This window comes from Asterias amurensis, chromosome 7, assembly GCF_032118995.1.
Source record: "Asterias amurensis chromosome 7, ASM3211899v1".
Taxonomy (NCBI): Eukaryota; Metazoa; Echinodermata; class Asteroidea; order Forcipulatida; family Asteriidae; genus Asterias; species Asterias amurensis.
The window spans coordinates 13,688,407-13,705,882 of NC_092654.1; the positions used below are offsets into that span (position 1 = coordinate 13,688,407).

The 17,476-nt window shown below is 38.8% G+C and overlaps 1 protein-coding gene across 1 annotated transcript in view; it reads left to right on the forward strand.

Annotated features, from left to right (window-relative positions):
• Positions 1-6,398: 6,398 nt before the first annotated feature.
• Positions 6,399-17,476, forward strand: part of LOC139939509 (activin receptor type-1-like) — a 73,297-nt gene continuing 62,219 nt past the window's right edge. The window contains exon 1 of the mRNA XM_071935476.1: positions 6,399-6,472. Coding sequence (XP_071791577.1) covers positions 6,412-6,472 — 61 coding nt within the window. The 5' untranslated portion in view covers positions 6,399-6,411. The remainder of the gene's footprint in view (positions 6,473-17,476) is intronic.

The window sequence follows — 17,476 nt, forward strand, 5'->3', positions numbered from 1 at the left end:
TATAAAATGCATATGGGTAGAAAGATGTTGTAAAAGTAGAATACAATGATCCACACAAACATGCCTCGAAATTGCGTGGTTTTCCTTTTACCTCGTCGACTAACACGTCGGCCATTTATGGGGGTCAAAATTTTGACTCCCATAAATGGCCGACGGTGATAGTTCGCACAGTAGAAGGAAAACCACGCAATTTCGAGGCAAACTTGTGTGGATCATTGTATGCTACTTTTAAAACATCTTTTCAACCATATGCATTATATAAAAAACGGTTAAAAACGCTTTTGTTTTGACCAACTCGTCCGATCCAAGGCAACGTGTTCCTTTAAAACACAGAAAGGTAATTTTGATAAAACAAGGTTTTAATGGAAGGTAAACAAATTGGCATCTGGATATTCCAATTTCCTTTTGAGTGAAGCAAACACTCTTTTTTTCTATATCAAAGCCTAAAATACCATAATCTCCACGGCAGTACCAGAACCATAGCAACAGAGTCCAGCATTCTTCTGAAGACGGTCAGACTACGATCAGAGCATACTGATCGAAACGTTCAGAATTGTCAACCATACCGGTTCGTTTGAGAACCAAGTGAACAGAACTCAAAAGAGCACTTATCACTGCAAACCTCCCCCAATATCTACTTAAACATGTTTCATTACAAATACTTTCAGAACACTTTCGCTCTTAATGTCCAAAGTGGTTGGCATTGTATGGGGACCTACCTATAATAAAAATTGTCCGAAACCTTGCTTCATCAATATCACCCCTTTAATTCCGTGCCTTATTAGACACAACCCCATCGCCCTCACGAGTGTAATATTGTTCCCATTGACAAACGCAGTAAAGCAGCAGAATATATAAATAGAGTGATCGAGTTGTTCACTTTCATTTCAAAACATTAATTAATCCCTACAGGAATGGTTGAAATTGTGGATCTTGGGTCCCCGGGGCGACAGTGCGTATCGCTTGCCTAGCAGATATTACAGTTCGTGTATGATTTGTATTGCAGCGGCGATATTGCGTTACTTACGTCCATAGGGCTACCGAGATATCTGGTGTGTTTTTGGCCACGGGGGAACATCTTTGTCTGAAGGGGCTGTAAATGACATTGTATAAGTATCCGAAGAGGTTGATTATTAAGGATATGGAGTATATTACATACAGGCACATGTAGCCTATTAACCGAACAAGAGGGGTAAACACTTGAACTTAGCATGGACCCCGTACTTTGGTACCCGCCCACAGAGATGAATTAACTTTCCACCAATTGGCACGCCCTCTCGTTTTGAACAAGCCGGCCATTTCGCGTTGATGAGTATAACTCCATCAAACAAACTTGTTTTGACACATTCGTTCTATACCACTCCATCTAGATTTACCAAAAATTTCTGACAAACACAGCTTTATAACTGTCAAAATTTCATTGCAATGGATGATGGGTTACTGTTCCAACACCCCTAGTATGTTTTCCCAAACCCTAACCAAACCGTTGGGTGTAAATCATGAAGGGTTGTCGGAACATTGGGGTGTCAGAACATGGTGTCGGAACATAGGGGTGTCAGAACAGTAGTGTCGGAACAGTGGTGTCGGCACATAAGGGTGTCGGAAAGGGGGTTTCGGGACATATAGGGGTGTGTGAATATAAAGCAGTCACCGTATAATGGTATCATTTTTCATGGACAAAAGTTTGCCAGGCTCAGCATGAGGCTGGCAAATTGAACTTGAATGTTTTCAACATTGGCATTAAAAAAATGTGGGGTTTTTAAAAATTGTATAGGTGCCTATAGTTTAGATTCTCTATTTTCTACATTTCTAAAAATAATGTGAAAATAGAATTAGCTGTTGCAAACTGCTTATACCAACAAGGCTAAATCGAGAAAAACTTCCGGAGGGTCGAAACGTCAGGCCATTACTTGTATTACTTTAATGTTGTACAACCATGGAGGTAGAACCAACTAACTTGATGTTACCAAAACTTGTTTCAATCTAGTGCAATTTTAAAGGCAGTGGACACTATTGGTAATTACTCAAAATAATTATTAGCATAAAACCTTTCTCGGTGATGAGTAATGGGGAGAGGTTGATGATATAAAACATTGCGAGAAACGGCTCCCTCTGAAGTGCCATAGTTTTCAAGAAAAAAAGTTATTTTCCACGAATTTGATTTCGAGACCTCAGATTTAGAACTTGAGGTCTCGAAATCAACCATCTAAATGCACACAACTTCGTGTGTCAAGGGTGTTTTTTCTTTCATTATTATCTCGCAAGTTCGATGACCGATTGAGCTCAAATTTTTCACAGGTTTGTTATTTTATGCATATGTTGAGATACACCAACTGTGAAGGCTAGTCTTTGACTATTACCAATAGTATACTGCCTTTATTAAGGGACACATTATTCACGTCCTTCTGTCGGACAACTGATGATCGTTCACAGCTGACCGGAGACACTGGCTGGCGTCCCAATAAAACAATTCCTTGCAGGAGTTACAAACTCAAAATGATCTTCCGGCCTCACAAAACAATCTTAGCCCTGGCTAAGACCAAGTGAACTCTATAAAGTATACAAATTCAATTAAATTTTACTCATCGGCCTGAGGTGTTAGGGTATCTTGGTCGCCATATTGATCGCTAAATACAAGTCCCTCGTATTCATGTTTTAATTGCATTTGTTGTTAACGTGTGTACCCACCATGGCTGACCAGAAAGAAAAAAAAACTCATTTTAATTTCGGCTTGCTGCCGATTTAGAATTCCACAACAGGACAACATCTTCCTGCACCGTATGGTCATAGTTGTGTTTTGTTTGGCCTAGACATTAATCGATCCAAGTTATTGGGTATCAGTTCAACATATGCAGTATAAACATCCTTAAGGCGAGGCAATGTAGTCTGGGATCCTTCTCAGTGATATTATTGCAGTTTCATTCTATACCTCCACATCATCTGCAATGCAAATGATGTGGGTTAAACAAAAAGCTGGTCGTGTGGAAAGGTTTGCAAATTTTGTTGGCGGCAAAAGTTTGGTGGGCGAGCAGGTTGTATGAATCATGCATTCACAGACGGCACAAAAAGGGGCACAACTTTTTTTGGTAGGAGGCTTCGAATTCACGACCCAGATTAAATAAGAAGAACAAAACGTGTTGAAAATGTAAAGTTTGGAATTCACTGTTTAGTAATAAAAATGTTGTGTTGTTGTACAAGGTGAATCACGACTTAGCATACATTTCAAAATCTAAGAAGGCTTTTAGTAGGCCAAACATAAACCTTCATCAATATTTTATAGTCTGAATGCTTACTGATTAAGTTCACATGCACTGTTGGTGAAACAAATCCCTCTGAAATGAGGTCACGTTATTCGAGAAAACTGTAGTTGAAAAATACATTGAAAAAATGCAACTGATTTCGGCAGTGTTACAAACTAAAATAAGTACAAAGTGTTTCCATGCTGAAAATCGTGTAACTATAGGGTTTTTCACTTGTTTCCCCTCCTGGCTCACTCAACAGATGAAGCTCAAATTTTGTTATGTAAAATCACACGAAACATGAACACTTACAACTATTTTGTCAGCCGCATATACGAATCTTGTGTAGTACCAAGGTGATATGACCCAAAGTAATGGCCCAGTATAACCCAGTTTGTCCCAATTGATTCTGAGCTGTATTGTTAATTTTTAAAAAATCGTTGAAACTGAAAAATAAAAACTTACTGTCTACACTACAAGAATGAAGTTATTGCAAGCACCAGCAGGTTCAGGGAACTGTTCCGTATTTTTAGCCCATAAACATCAAACCCGAGCCACGTTTCTTCACACCTTCAACAACATCAACCACAATTTTTTCAAAAAGAACTGATGAGACATCTTATAAATTAAGTAACTCGCTTCGCCAATTAAAAAAAGGCTACAGTCCACAGACTTCTTTTCATTAGCAGGAGACAAAATAATTATAAAATTGTCTAAAGAAAAAATTAATGACATTTCTCGCTGTCGTCCACAAATTGCCCGAGATCTTTAACTCAGTGGACAAAATTATTCCGGAGACTTTGTGACAATAATTATTATACGGAAAGGGCCTTCTTCGTCCCATCCCCCGACGGGCGGCTCGCTTCCATGGCACCGCGCGAAGATGGTGCCCCAAGCTGATGATAGGCCATTGGCATCTGAGGAAATAATATTGTCAAGTTCCATGGTTCGGTGGCAGGGCATTAGCCTGGGGGTGGAGTCACACTGGACAAGATAGAGGAGGGCAATAATCGTTATTGTTGTACCTCGGTGCGTTTTGTTTTCTTTGAATTTCATTAAATTATCTACGGATTTAGGCCGAAAAAAGAACAAACAATTTCATAAAAAAGGAAGATTTTAGGAAACCGTAAAGTAAAAATGGTTGGCTAGTGAGCGCAACCACCTAGTGGCAGGCCATTATAGCATAGGGGTTGAGTCACACTGGGCAAGATGGGGACAGCAATAATCAGTATTGTTGTACTTCTGTGCGGGTTTTTTGTTCTTCTTCTTCAAATTTCATTAATCCACGGACTAGACGGGTTTAGGCTGAAGTAAACGAAATAAAAAGCAGGTTTTAGGAAACTGTAAAGTAAAAAAAGTTGTATAGTGAGCACAACCAGGCGTGGTTCAAGAGCCATTTTTCGGGGTGGCAATTGAAAGTTACGTCACCCTCTAACTTTAGTTGCTGATATTTTATTGGAGTCGAAAACGAACAGCATTTTTGTGTTTGTCATGTTCTTGGTGCGTAATAAGTATAGAAAGTTACAGTGATCATACAAAAGCTTGCATGGTGTAACTGTAATATGACTCGGATTAAAGGCATAGGGCACCTTTGGTAATTGTCAAAGACCTGTATTGTCAGTTGGTGTGTCTATCCCAACAAAAACATAAAATAACAAATCTGTGAAAATTGAATTTGCAATTCAAGTGAACAATGAAAGAAAAAGAACCTTTTTGCACACATTATTGTGTGCTTCAGATGCCTAAAAAAAGGGGTTCAGGTCTAAAGTATTTTGAGTGAGAAATTACCTCTTTCTCGTGACACAATGTTTCATACTGCTGGATATCAACAGCTCTCCGTTACTCGTCTCAACATGGTCCAAAGTAACGGGTTTTATGCTAACAATTATTCGGAGTAATTACCAAAAATGTTCAGTGCATATACGTGGGCTAGGCATTATATTTACATTGTCTAAAAAAAACTCTCATATCTACTTCGTCAATGAAATGCGGCGTCTTTTTCTGGCAAAATCATCGACAACTTCGTCGCCATTTCAGAGTATAGTTCCTGTGTCGATAGCGTTTCAGCATTATAACATTTTTGTTTAAGGGGCTAGACAAAATTTCAAAGTGCCCCCCCCCCCCCCCACCCGCACCCGCCTGCCACTAAGACAAAGAATGTGTGTCATTTAGATGAAAAACTTGATTGAACCCTCAAACAGTGTCTACTTTGGGTGCTACCGGGGCTTCTGATATGAGGCCGCAGAGGGCGACGCGACCGGAACGCAATTTTTTTTTCTGCACTACGCATATGCCAGTGAGTCGTTCCAGTGTCGTTGTGCTTTCTCAATTGGGAATTTTTGTTTTCTAAATCGATCAAAAAAATGGAATCCTTACAACAACAACAACAAAATCAGGAAAATTTTCGAGGATGGTAATGCCAGAACAAAATTCCGACCGACTTATGCCGTTTGTTGTTTTATTATAAAGGGACACTCGAGTGTGTGAACTTTTGCACTATAAAGTAAAATAAAGGTTCATAACTGCTTACGATTCGGTGCTATTCATCGCCTACAGGATGATGGAAATGGGAGGGAAGTTGCTAATAGAACTGTTGAAATCCAAAGTTTTTCCTGCATCCGCACCCCCAACCATCCCACCCATCATTCCTGCAGCCCATGTACAAACTCTGCTAATTGAACCCCAAATTTTGCCATTAATTTGTAGTGTTTGTCAGTACAGCTGTATGACTCATATATTTTTTCTGTCTTATCCAACCCTTAATTAATTCTGCAACAGCTATGTCCTATTCCGTGTTTCGGTAATTAATCTTAAGGTCTTGCAACACCTGTTCTGCAAGTGTTAGAAAGTAACAGCTATGCAAAATCACCTTGTGTATAAAGTTTCGGTGACAAGAAGCCACAGAGGGCGCTGTCTATTTCTATGATTTACTCTTGATTATAACTTTCTGATGATATCTTCATCATTATGGTGCTGATTTTAATGATTTTGTTGCAAAGAATTTCACCCATTTTGTTTGGACGGTCACCTACCGTTATGTTTTATTAGTATCATCGGGTTCTGAGAGATTTATCCGAGTGTGTGACTGAGAGCGCTGTCAAATACAGAGGGAGTAAGTCCACTGTGACCTCAACAGCCTCTCATAAATGAAAGCGAGGCCAGAAATGCAGAAATGGCGACACTCAGACTGGGATGTCTGCTTCTGATTTTAGCCGTGGGAATCACCGTTTACGGTAAGTTATCCGGATAAATCTCGTCTTGATTGTTTGGTAGTCAAGTGGGACTTAGAATCGCCAATTTGTATGGTTTTTGTGTGTGAATTAGTTGTTGTTTTGTGAATTATTAGGATGCTTCTCTTGTGTTGTGTTTTCACGTAAAATCCCCATATGTTTGTACACGTTGTTGTCACAGTGTCGCCGCACTTGAGTGTCCATTCAATACACACTGCACAGTAAGTGAGGCAGTGACTGCTCTCTCAAAGTGGTCCAGCAAAGACGTGCTGCCATTTTCGAGGATCGTTTTTAAATCCCCCTTTCCCACTGTCCTCGACAGGGTTTTACATTAAGCTCCAGCTGTATTATTTCCTTCCCCTGCTACATTGACTTTAAAATTTGTTGTCTTTTGTTTTGTTGTAAACTGTGTTATCAGGTCAGGGGTTATTTTATTCAAATTTCAACCCTTCTATTTCACCAGCCTGATTCTTCAAAGTTCAAGTTCTTCTTGTCACAGATAAATTGCCTAATTTTCAAAAACAAAACAGCCATCTTTATTTAAAGAGAAAGTATATGGAAATTATAGGAATTATATTATATCCTTTGGCACCAATCTAGCGGAGCCCCACTTAACACTCCTAATAACTAATACTATAGTACTAAACTAAATCTGGTACATACGTACTACAGTCCAAGTGCCAAAGTGGTAGTCCTTTTGATTCCCTAAAAAGACTCATGGCCTCCTTAGCCTCTGTGTAATTCCAGCAGGGCCAATTCTACCAAAGTCCTTGTTTGCCATTATTGTATCACACTTACAATAAAAACGTAAACCATAATCTGTGGCGATGTTGCTGATTTGGCGTGTTGCTGAAGTCTTTGCAGTTGTGATGATATAAAAATGGAAAATAAACATTCTGTTTGAAAAACTAAATAAAGTGACCCCTTGTAGACATATGGTTATACACCCCAGAAAAATTGCAGTCATCACATGGTGGGCGCCATACACTTGTCAAGATTTTCTGGCTGTGGTTGTTCGATAAAGGAATAAACACATAAATTGAAGTTAATTTTCTAAAGGTAAATCGGTTTCTAAATGCTTGTGCTCAGAGTATCACAATACTTAAATTGTAGGCATTCATAAAAAAAAGTGCCATCTATGGAATCAACATCAACTTGTTTTAATTAACTTTAATAAGTTGTACTTTTGAAGATTGACAATGACGAAAATCTGACCAAACTTGGGTAAATTCTGGTTAAATTTATGTGTGAGATTGAGAAAGACGTGAACGAGGGTTTTTGTCTCTGACATCTGTACATGTCTGACACTGTCAAAGGGTTGACAACATCAACACAAAATATCAAATGATACTCTCATTACTTTACTAAGCTACCAACACAAACAAATTATTAAAGTAATTAATCTCCATCTGATTTACTTTCAAGGTCAAAAGGATTAAGCCGCTTTTGGAATGCCCCACAGTTTTAACAAATCCTGGGGAGAAACCCTTGGTCCTTACCCCCACATGCACATAGAGAACACGTCTCACTGATCTACCCTTTTCTCTGTAGTGAACTTCACCTTGCCAATTTGAAAGACCTTTAGTTATTCGATTAACACCAACTCGGCATGCACCTGACTTTTTCCCCAATGAATCACAGTGAAAAATGCCATGTCACTAGTCAGCGAGAACTTTTTTTTGTGGCAAACTGTATTTAAAGATCACAAGATCACAGTGAAACAACAAACTTTTCTTTAGTCATTACTCAAAGCCAAAATTAGATTAACTTGCATACTATGTCTGTGGTGTTAATTTAATTCCCTTTGTTTACCTACACTGACCATGATCCAATAGATTGCTAGACCCCCCAGGAATGAAAAGGCATGAATGGCGCTAACATTCAGACTTAATTAAGAAACATGTTTTGTGTCAATGCTCTCTGTTTGAAAGTGTTTTTTTCTTTCTTAAAGAAGGGCTCTAAACTTACAGGTAGATAGATAGTACATGCAGACATAAAATACCGTGTACTAAAAAATTACATTGCATTTCTGATATTATCCACAAGAATTCAGTGAAATGGACCCCTAAAACAGCGTTGAACAATTGTTTTGTTATATCCTGTTCCTCTTCTCGAAGTTCTGTTGTCATCGTCCAACATTATTACAAACGGAGTATGCGTAGTTTTTAATGATCAGACCAACAGTTGTTCAAATAGGAAACAATTCTTCACTGTTCCCTCGAACCCGTGGCTGTTATATGTACGAAGCGCTGGAAATCAACCATTAAAAACACATGTACCATGGCTAGCCATGGTACATGCGTTTTTGTATCATATCAAGTGATTGGTTCTGGACCAATTAAGTTTGACAATTGTTATCGAGGTGTAACAATTGTGCTTGGAGCATTTCCATTAAGATTGGGACCTGGTGGTTTATTTAAAAAAAAAATTGAACTTGGGTTTTCACGCACCTAGCATTAACCTGCGCAGAAAACAAACACAAACTAAAGTATGTATAAAGGGTTTCGACATCTATGTTTGAGAGTTAATATTTGTTGACTTTCTCAAAAACGTTCTTCTCAGTTTTCTTATCGGCTAACAGCTTGGGAACTGCTCAACATAAAAATTGCTGGTTTTTTTTTGCAAGTTTATTTTAATTTGGAACTCAATTTTACAAATCAAGTTAGATCCTACTATCTTGACTGTGCATGTAAGTACGTGCAATTTGTCTAAGATACACATAGTTAGCTACATTGGAATGGTGTCCCAGTAACTAATTCAGCTATCTCAAGGTTTATTTGTTTCCAAAGAATTTGATTTGAGTCATTAGCCGAGTTGGCCCTTTCCTGCTGCTGATGTTCAGGGCCATTTGGGTGTCCTTGCAAGCCGAAGTGGCGCCGAGCAGCGGGTAGGGCTCTAGACCTGCTGTATTGATTATTGTTGTACTGTAGACATGATATGTACTGTAGTCATCGTTCACTGAGGCCTGTAATTTACAACTACTAGCCCTGCCCAGAGTTTTCTGTGGAGGGGTATATGGTATGTACCGTTTTGGAAACTTGTAATACATATTTTGTATAAAACAATTATATCAAATCATAAACTGGCTGGGTAAATTTTAATTGATTTGGAGTTGTGCAAATTGTCTACATGTAGTTGAGCAGTATTTGGTTCAAAGATTGCTCTGATCATATTTAGTAAATTTGTCTTTATTCAACAAATAATTGTTTGTTGTGTATTATAATACCACTACTTAGGTGTACGTCTTCACTTCTATGGTTTATCTAACCATGACAGCATTGTATCTGCATACGAACAATGTTGAACTTAAATAGTGCCCTCTTGCTTGTGAACAGTTGTAACGTTTACATACCACATCTCACGAAGCAAAAATCTTTGTGCCGTCTCGTAGCTTATATAGCAAATTTTGAACGAAAAACATGTTTTCGTCTTTGTGATGTGATCAGGTGGCAAATTATTACATTAATTTAAAGTGTACTCTTGAAAATAAAACTGAAATCCCATTTTTTTTTATACCCCCTCTTTGAAGAGGTACCAAGACGAGGGCCAACAAGGGGCCAATTGCCTCCTTGGCCTCCATTTAAGTTGAGGCCTGCAACCATTCTGACCCAATGTCTAATGAAATGAACGTTAAATGATTCTCAGGAGATCATTAGTTTGTAGAAGAGAATTAAATGATAGTTGAACTTACTTCTTATCATATCATTTTCCTTTCTACGGATTTAAAGGTTACAATTTTAAAATGCACCTGTCACCGTTCTTAAACCTGCCCCTTGCCCCTTTCCTTGTCTCGACCCACCCTGGGGTAAACACGGTTGGATCATAGCAGGGTAGCTGGGCAAAAGCGGTACGCTTAAGCCAGCTCTTTGACTAGAACCAAGAAAGAGAAACTTTCTACCATAGCCTATACATGTAGATACTCTTTTATTTCCTCAAGTTAAGCCCACCCTTTGGGCTTAATTTATTTCTCTAATCCTCCCTCGTGAGTTGTTTTTTCCTTTTTTTCTTTGTTTTCTTTGCCGTTTTTTTCTTCGCCCAAAGTTTGTTGAGCCGGTTCAACATCCTGTTGATTAATACGTTTGAGAAGTCTGCAGTAATCTAAATATATAAATGATCTACAGTTCCAAACAGACAGTGATAGTTTGAAGAAAAAAACATGCAGTTATTTTGTTTTTTATTCAAATACTTTCAAGTACAATTTCATTCTTTAGGAATGAGAATACTGGTCTTTGACAATGTCAAACGTGTCCAGTGCTTTTAAAGGGGAACATTGGTGCCCCTTAAAATGTTGTTATAGACAGATAGGGGAGAAACTGTCCTGGTGCCTTCTTCCCTTTCAAGCATCAGGTTTGGGCTGGGAGTGTCACAAATGTAAGTATTTGAATACTTAAAAAGTGATAATTTTTACAACTGATTCAAAACCCCTCTTCTGCAATACAGATCAACCATCGAGTGCCAAAGTATAAATGAGAAACTTCCCTCTCACCCCAGCCCCCCAAACAAACCACCCCAGTTGCATTTTTAATTACTCTTGCTAAAAAAGTTCATTGTACTTTGTGCTTATCTGATAAAGTAGACTGATGTGTGAACGTTCACACATCGCGTGTATCTCCATTTCCTTTGGCTGGCACAAGATTTTGACGTGTGTTTCTTCTTTTCTAAGCGCAGTGTGAAGTTTCAACTCGACTTTGATTAATAAAGCTTTTCAGTGAGCTTAAAGGCTGAGAAGCCATTTCCCTAGAAGTGGCATTGCCCTCGGGTTGTTGTTTAGTTACATTTATGTAGGAGCGTGCGTACACATTTGAATGAGGAAAATAACAAGGAATTCAACACTGTACACAAAAACTGTTGATAAAGTCCTTAAAAAAGGTTCCTTAAATGGCAGTTTCATATCTGTTATGATTGGGGTTGTTGTAAATGAAAAAAAAAAAAAGCATATTGAACTTTTGAAAAAGTAAATCAAAATTCACCAATAAGTGTTTTTTCTTCGAGAGGAAAGATTCTTTTTGACAAACAATTTCTTTAGGAACCCTTCTTCTCCATTTAACCAGGAGCTCTAGTATGTAACATTAAAAGTAATTTTATGAAATCCACAATCTTGGGACTGCACTATTGATCTTTTAGTCCTGATCCGGCGAAATCTTCGATCTGTCTGGATCACTGTATGTTTGTAATAGTCCTCAAAAGCCATTCTTTTTGAAAACTTAATGGATGTTTGAAAAAAATGTTAGAAAATGTCAACACAAGATGGTTCAGGGCTGTGTGTATTTTTGGCAGGTGTCCCCTGAACTACATGCCATGGAGGGTTCCGGGCCTGTACATGTATGCTTCGTTTTTGAAAGGGCAAGGAGACCAATGCATTTACTCCTTGGTAAAGGGCGCTTTATGGGGGAATTATAAATTTCTACTGTGAGTGTTTCAGGGGCTTCAAGGTAATGGCTGGGGGCATACAGGCAATCTCTGTGATGTATCAGGCCTGGGGTATTATAGTTTTTGAAAGGGCAAGGGTGCAAGGCATTGTCTCCTTGGTAAAGGGCACTCTAAAGCCCTTTTCACAAGGCCAAAATGTAGCCATGGTCCCTTGCTACAAAATTTACGAGCGTGGATTGTTTATTTGTTATCACCGTGTGTGACTGATTTTGTGAGCTTTCCCACTGCAAAGTTAAAAAACTAACAACCCTTGTGTGACATGAGAGTGATATGACGAATTGGTAATCCTGATCACCTTAGTTGGACAAGATAGCACCCACAATAGCATGCGCTGTATGGGCATTTTCACCTAGGACGTCGTTCAATAAACAAGGATTCCTTTCACACGATGATGTAGCCCACGTCCTTGGTCAAAACTTCCGCTAGTGTAAGATGTTGTCGTAGGTCCGGACCTCCGACAAAATCTAGCAATGTTGGACAAGATTTGACAAGAGACCCTTGTCCTTTCACACGAGGTGCATTTTGTAAAATCTTACAACCATGCTCCAATTTAGCAAGGGACCCATGCTAAATTACACTCGTGTGAAAGGGGCTTTTGGGGAATTGTAAATTTCTACCAGAGCATTTCAAGGGCATCAAGGCAATGGCTCTGAGGCATAGAGACAATCTCTGTGAGGTATCAAGCCTGGGTATGTATAGTTTTTGAAAGGGGGCAAGGACACCAAGGCATTTTCTCCTCGGTAAAGGGCACCCTATGAGAAAACTGTAAATTTATAGAGCAATTCAGGGGCATCAAAGCAATGGCTGGGGGCATGGAGGCAATCTCTGTGAAGTATCAGGCCTGGGGTATGAACAGTTAGTTCATCAGGCCTGTGTGCTTCATTTGTAAGAGTGCAAGGGCACCAAGCCATTTTCTCCTTGGAAGAGGGAACCCTCTGAGTAAATTATAAATTTATCAAGCATTTCAGGGGCATCAAGGCAATGGCATAGAGGCAATTGTCTTCATTGCCTCTGTGAAGTATCAGGCCTTGGGTCTGTTTAGTAATGAGAAGAGTGTGACAAGCTAAGTAGGGTCCATATGTTTCCAACCGATCCCGAGTGCCTGAAGAGGGTCTCCAATGTCAAATTCAATATTGTGATGGACTCATTTTCCAATCAAGAGAGGCCTCATGAAAGTGGAGAAAAAAAATCTCAAACCTCCACACTTTAAAATGGTGTAAAATGTATACGGTTTCAGAGTGAAACTTGAAACATGACATCATCGGACATCAACCACAAAATTAATTCCACAGAGAAATTTTTGCGCCATTCACAAGGTCAAGTGCAATGCTGTTTAGATTGAATATTATCAACATTTTCACATGGCATGAAGGGGTATCAAACACAATAGCATTTTACAGGGTTTCGTCGTTGGAGACTTGCAATTTCTTTTAAGTTTGGCCTAAACTGTAAGCATGCTCAATTAAAACAAGGTTCACAAAATGTTTTTTTTTACCTTGCAATATATATTTTGTTTTAAAACCCCAATTTGGGGCATTATAAAATTGTTTTATCTTTTTGATTTGTGTGAATTAAATCTCTGGAGATAAAAAAACAAAAACAAAAACCCATTTTGCCTGCAATTATTTGTGGTATTAACCAGCAGTTCACCTAATTCAACCTGATATATGCTATGTAAAGCTTGTGCATTGGGAGAACTCTTATTCTGGTCAACGCAAACATTTTCTGAAATTTGCCATTTCACTAAATTTTAAGAGGCAGTGTGCATGAATGGATTCAATCTTCACAAAACGGCCTTTTTTTCCACCATATAAGTCACACATTCCCATTTTAGCAACCCTGTGAAAACTTCAGTGGTTCTTTCCTTTGTCCCATATCCTGTTGGTACATTGTAAGTCATTGCAGATCTTACTCGCGTACAACTGCTGCATGCAAAAAGTTTGCGCTTCTTCTGGCTCCAAAGCGGGCATCTGTTATGTTTAATTTTACCAAAAGTCACCCATTTCATTGCAGGCCTGGAATAACAGGCAGGCCATGGCCTCCATTTGCACAGGTCTTGGCCTTGGTGCCTTTAAACATTTACTCACAACTTTGATGGCCAAATAAGCCCACATTTTAACAGATTTGTTATTTTTTTGCATAGTATATTGGGATACACAATGTGAGAATAATACTGGTCTTTGGTCCACTATTAAAAAGCTGTGTGATTCACTCCCAATATAGTGTGTGCATTTAAGTGCAACAGCCCCCTCTGTTGTTGTAAGCTGCTTCATTTTGTTGTCTGTTGCACAACCATTGGACATACATGTAGATGTGCATGTACGTGCACAATAGGCTTGCTAAGGTGTACGCTTTGCATCATAACTCGACATACTTAAACTTCAAGTAGTGTTAAAGATTAAACTTGAAGCAAAACAAGTTTTTAGATGGGTCTTTCTTTGTTTGACAGTTTATAATTCAAATTATTAGAGCAAGAACCACCATTCACTGCATTCACTGCATTTTAACCAAAACAATGACAATTTAATATTTTATGTTTTCTTTGATGTGAAGAAAGGGGGCAAATTTCAAAACTTGCTTAGCTGTTATTTTTGTAGTTCTCTTGAGTTAATGGCGTGAGTTCTTGATTTGAGTTCTCGACTTCAGTTCTCGACTTGAGTTCCCCACTTGAGTTTTGACTATTTTTGACAGAAAACACCTGTAACTTTGAGTAATAATGTCAGTGTTCTGCCCCAACAATGGCTCGCTGGCTGGAGCGGACATTCTGTCCATCTTGTCTAGTTGGATAGTTTTTTACTTCCCTCCATTGCTTATAAGCCACCGATTGTGGAGAATACCTCAAAATACGGACCAGTAAAAAAAATGGAGGACCAGTGAGATGACAAGTTTACTGGTCCCCTTGGGTAGTCAATTAAAAAGTTAAGGGCAAACCCAGAATATTATCAATGATCCACACAAGTATCACTCAAAAATGCGTAGTTTTCCTTTTACCTCCTCGACTAACATGGTCGCCCATTTAAGGGAGGTCAATTTTTGACTCCCATAAATGGCTGAACGTGTCAGTTCATGATGTAAAAGGAAAACCATGCAATTTCGGGTAATACCTATGTGGATAATTGTATTCTACTTTTAAACATCTTTCTAACCATATGCATTTTCTAACAAACGGTTACAAACGCTTTTCAAAGACCAACTCAAAGACCGATCCAAGGCATCATGTTCCGTTAAAAAAGGTTTCCTTGAATGTATGGGTTGGTGGAGAGGGTGGGGGGGGGGGAGGTGTATACTGTACAATCCACAAACTGTCCTCTCTTGAAGCTTTCTCTTGAACTTGATTCCTGTTCTGTAGTTGACAGTACACAGTCATCTCCTAACAGTTTGGCTAGCTTTTGATTGATAGTTCCTGTCTGTTGGACTGGCCAGACCTTGCATCAGCCCCCTTTGGAGTAAACTCTGCTTCACAGTTGGAAAAGAAAAGCCGCGTACCTCGTTCTAACTTAGGATGGGTTCAATGCGACCTAACATGGTTAACTTGTCCTAAGTCCAAAGATTAATTCTAAGATAGGAAGAGTTTAGTCAAATCGATGGTTCCTCCAGTCAATTTGTCTTTGTTCAACCCAAACCTGATTAAAATTTACCCCTGTCGGTTTACTACAACATTTATAGGCCCCTATACGTTTCTCTAAAAGAAATGAAAAGAAGAAAGGGGTAATGAAATCAGAGAGAGTAAAAGAGGAACAGTAGAAAGATTAGAAGCTCTTTGTTTATCGTCTACAATTATTCAGATGAAGCAATTTTTTTATTTCTTTGTCATACATCCAACCCCTCATGTCTACTTAAAAAAACTCATCAGCACCGGCTCTCTTTTTCCCCTTGGATCGGAAACAATATGCGCCTCGACAACAAAGGGCTGCCCAGGGTGATTATTAAAGCAATATAATTCAATAACAGTTATGACACATCATTGTGCCGGATCATTAGCCCCCAGTGCCGGCCCAATCTCCATCAGTAAGCTTGTTTAGCCAACAAAGATGACGAGGTCTTAATTAGTGGAGAGGGACACCTGTGGGACTGTTTTTATATGATTAAGGACCCTCCCCCCCCCCCCCTGAGCTTGGGGGTCAAAGAGTGAAACATACCTCGGGCCTTTGTGTGAGAAGATGAGATGAGAGATATCAAAGGAAAAAATAATGAAATATTGAAGACTGTTGTTAGGGAAAACAAAAATGATAATCGCTACAAAAACTGAATACAACCCTGGGGGTGTATTACATTCATGTACCGCATCGTGGAGATGGGAGCAAGGGAAGATGTGAGAAATTGTTCATATTTTAGAAAGGAAAACAAGTTTGAATCAAATATTCAATCAATGGAACGGGGACAACTGTTGAAAGAAAACTATCAAATCATAAATTTCTTAAAAACACATGTAACTTCTCAGAATACAGACGTGGAAATGCAGAATGCGAAATACATTGTAATATTTACTTTTGTTCAGTATTTTTAGAGTCAGTACATGTATGACATGTATTTTAGCTTAAATAATTAAAAAGAAAAGTTCAACTACTGTTTATGGGGAGCAAGCAAAGTAATGGAATGTAACAGGTAGTCTCTGTTGATATTTTCTAAGCATTCACATGTAATAAATACTATTACTGAAAATAGTAATATGCACATCGATCCCTTGCACGCACGTCACATGCGGTGACTTAGCCAAACTCTTCATTTTTTTTTTAGCCAACTGGTGAACGTGTAAACTCTGCGCTATTATAAACCTCAATTCACTGTACAACCCACATTGACTCCCAAAATGGAGCAGTCAGGATTATTATTGTTCATGATGACTTCAGGTGAATTAGGTCGATGTAGTGCTTTACCACGCTCGAGGGCATCTCAAAGCGCTCATTATTTTTTGGCTACAAGGTTTGCAGTGCTATTTTTGAAATATGAAACCGGTAGCCCATTTATTTACATAGCACAATCTGCAGCCAGCTATACCAGAACATACCCTTCTCTTAGGCACTTGACACCTTTGGTAAAAATTCTGACTCAATAAGCCATTTGCGTGTTAGATTTGAACATTGTCTGGTACAATGATGGGCTTGATCAGAAGTTACCACTGAAATTTGAATTCACTAGACTATAGAGACAGTTGCTATGTCAAATGGTTCGGGCAAGCTTTTGTATAGCAACCTCCAAATGAGCAAACCCTGGTACCATTGTGCCATACACGTCCATTCAGAATCATGTATGGGTGTTCACTGTCTCTTACGTAACTAAGTAAAAGATTGCCCCTAATCATTAGGCCTGGGCGAATTATTCGAATATCCGGTTAATGGCGAAAAGGTTTTCCTATCAGTAACCGCGAATGCCTTTTTTTTCTTAACCGGATATCCGCATAGGGCGCGAATACCTATTTATAAACCGGATAGTTCTGTAATTACAACCAAGTAACCGGATATTCTTTTATATCCGAATATCCGCGGACGTCGGGCGACAACTGATATGAATGTTTTGTCTGAATCCTTATGAAACTTCTATTAAGACAGCATAAAACAGCATAAACTAAGTATTTAA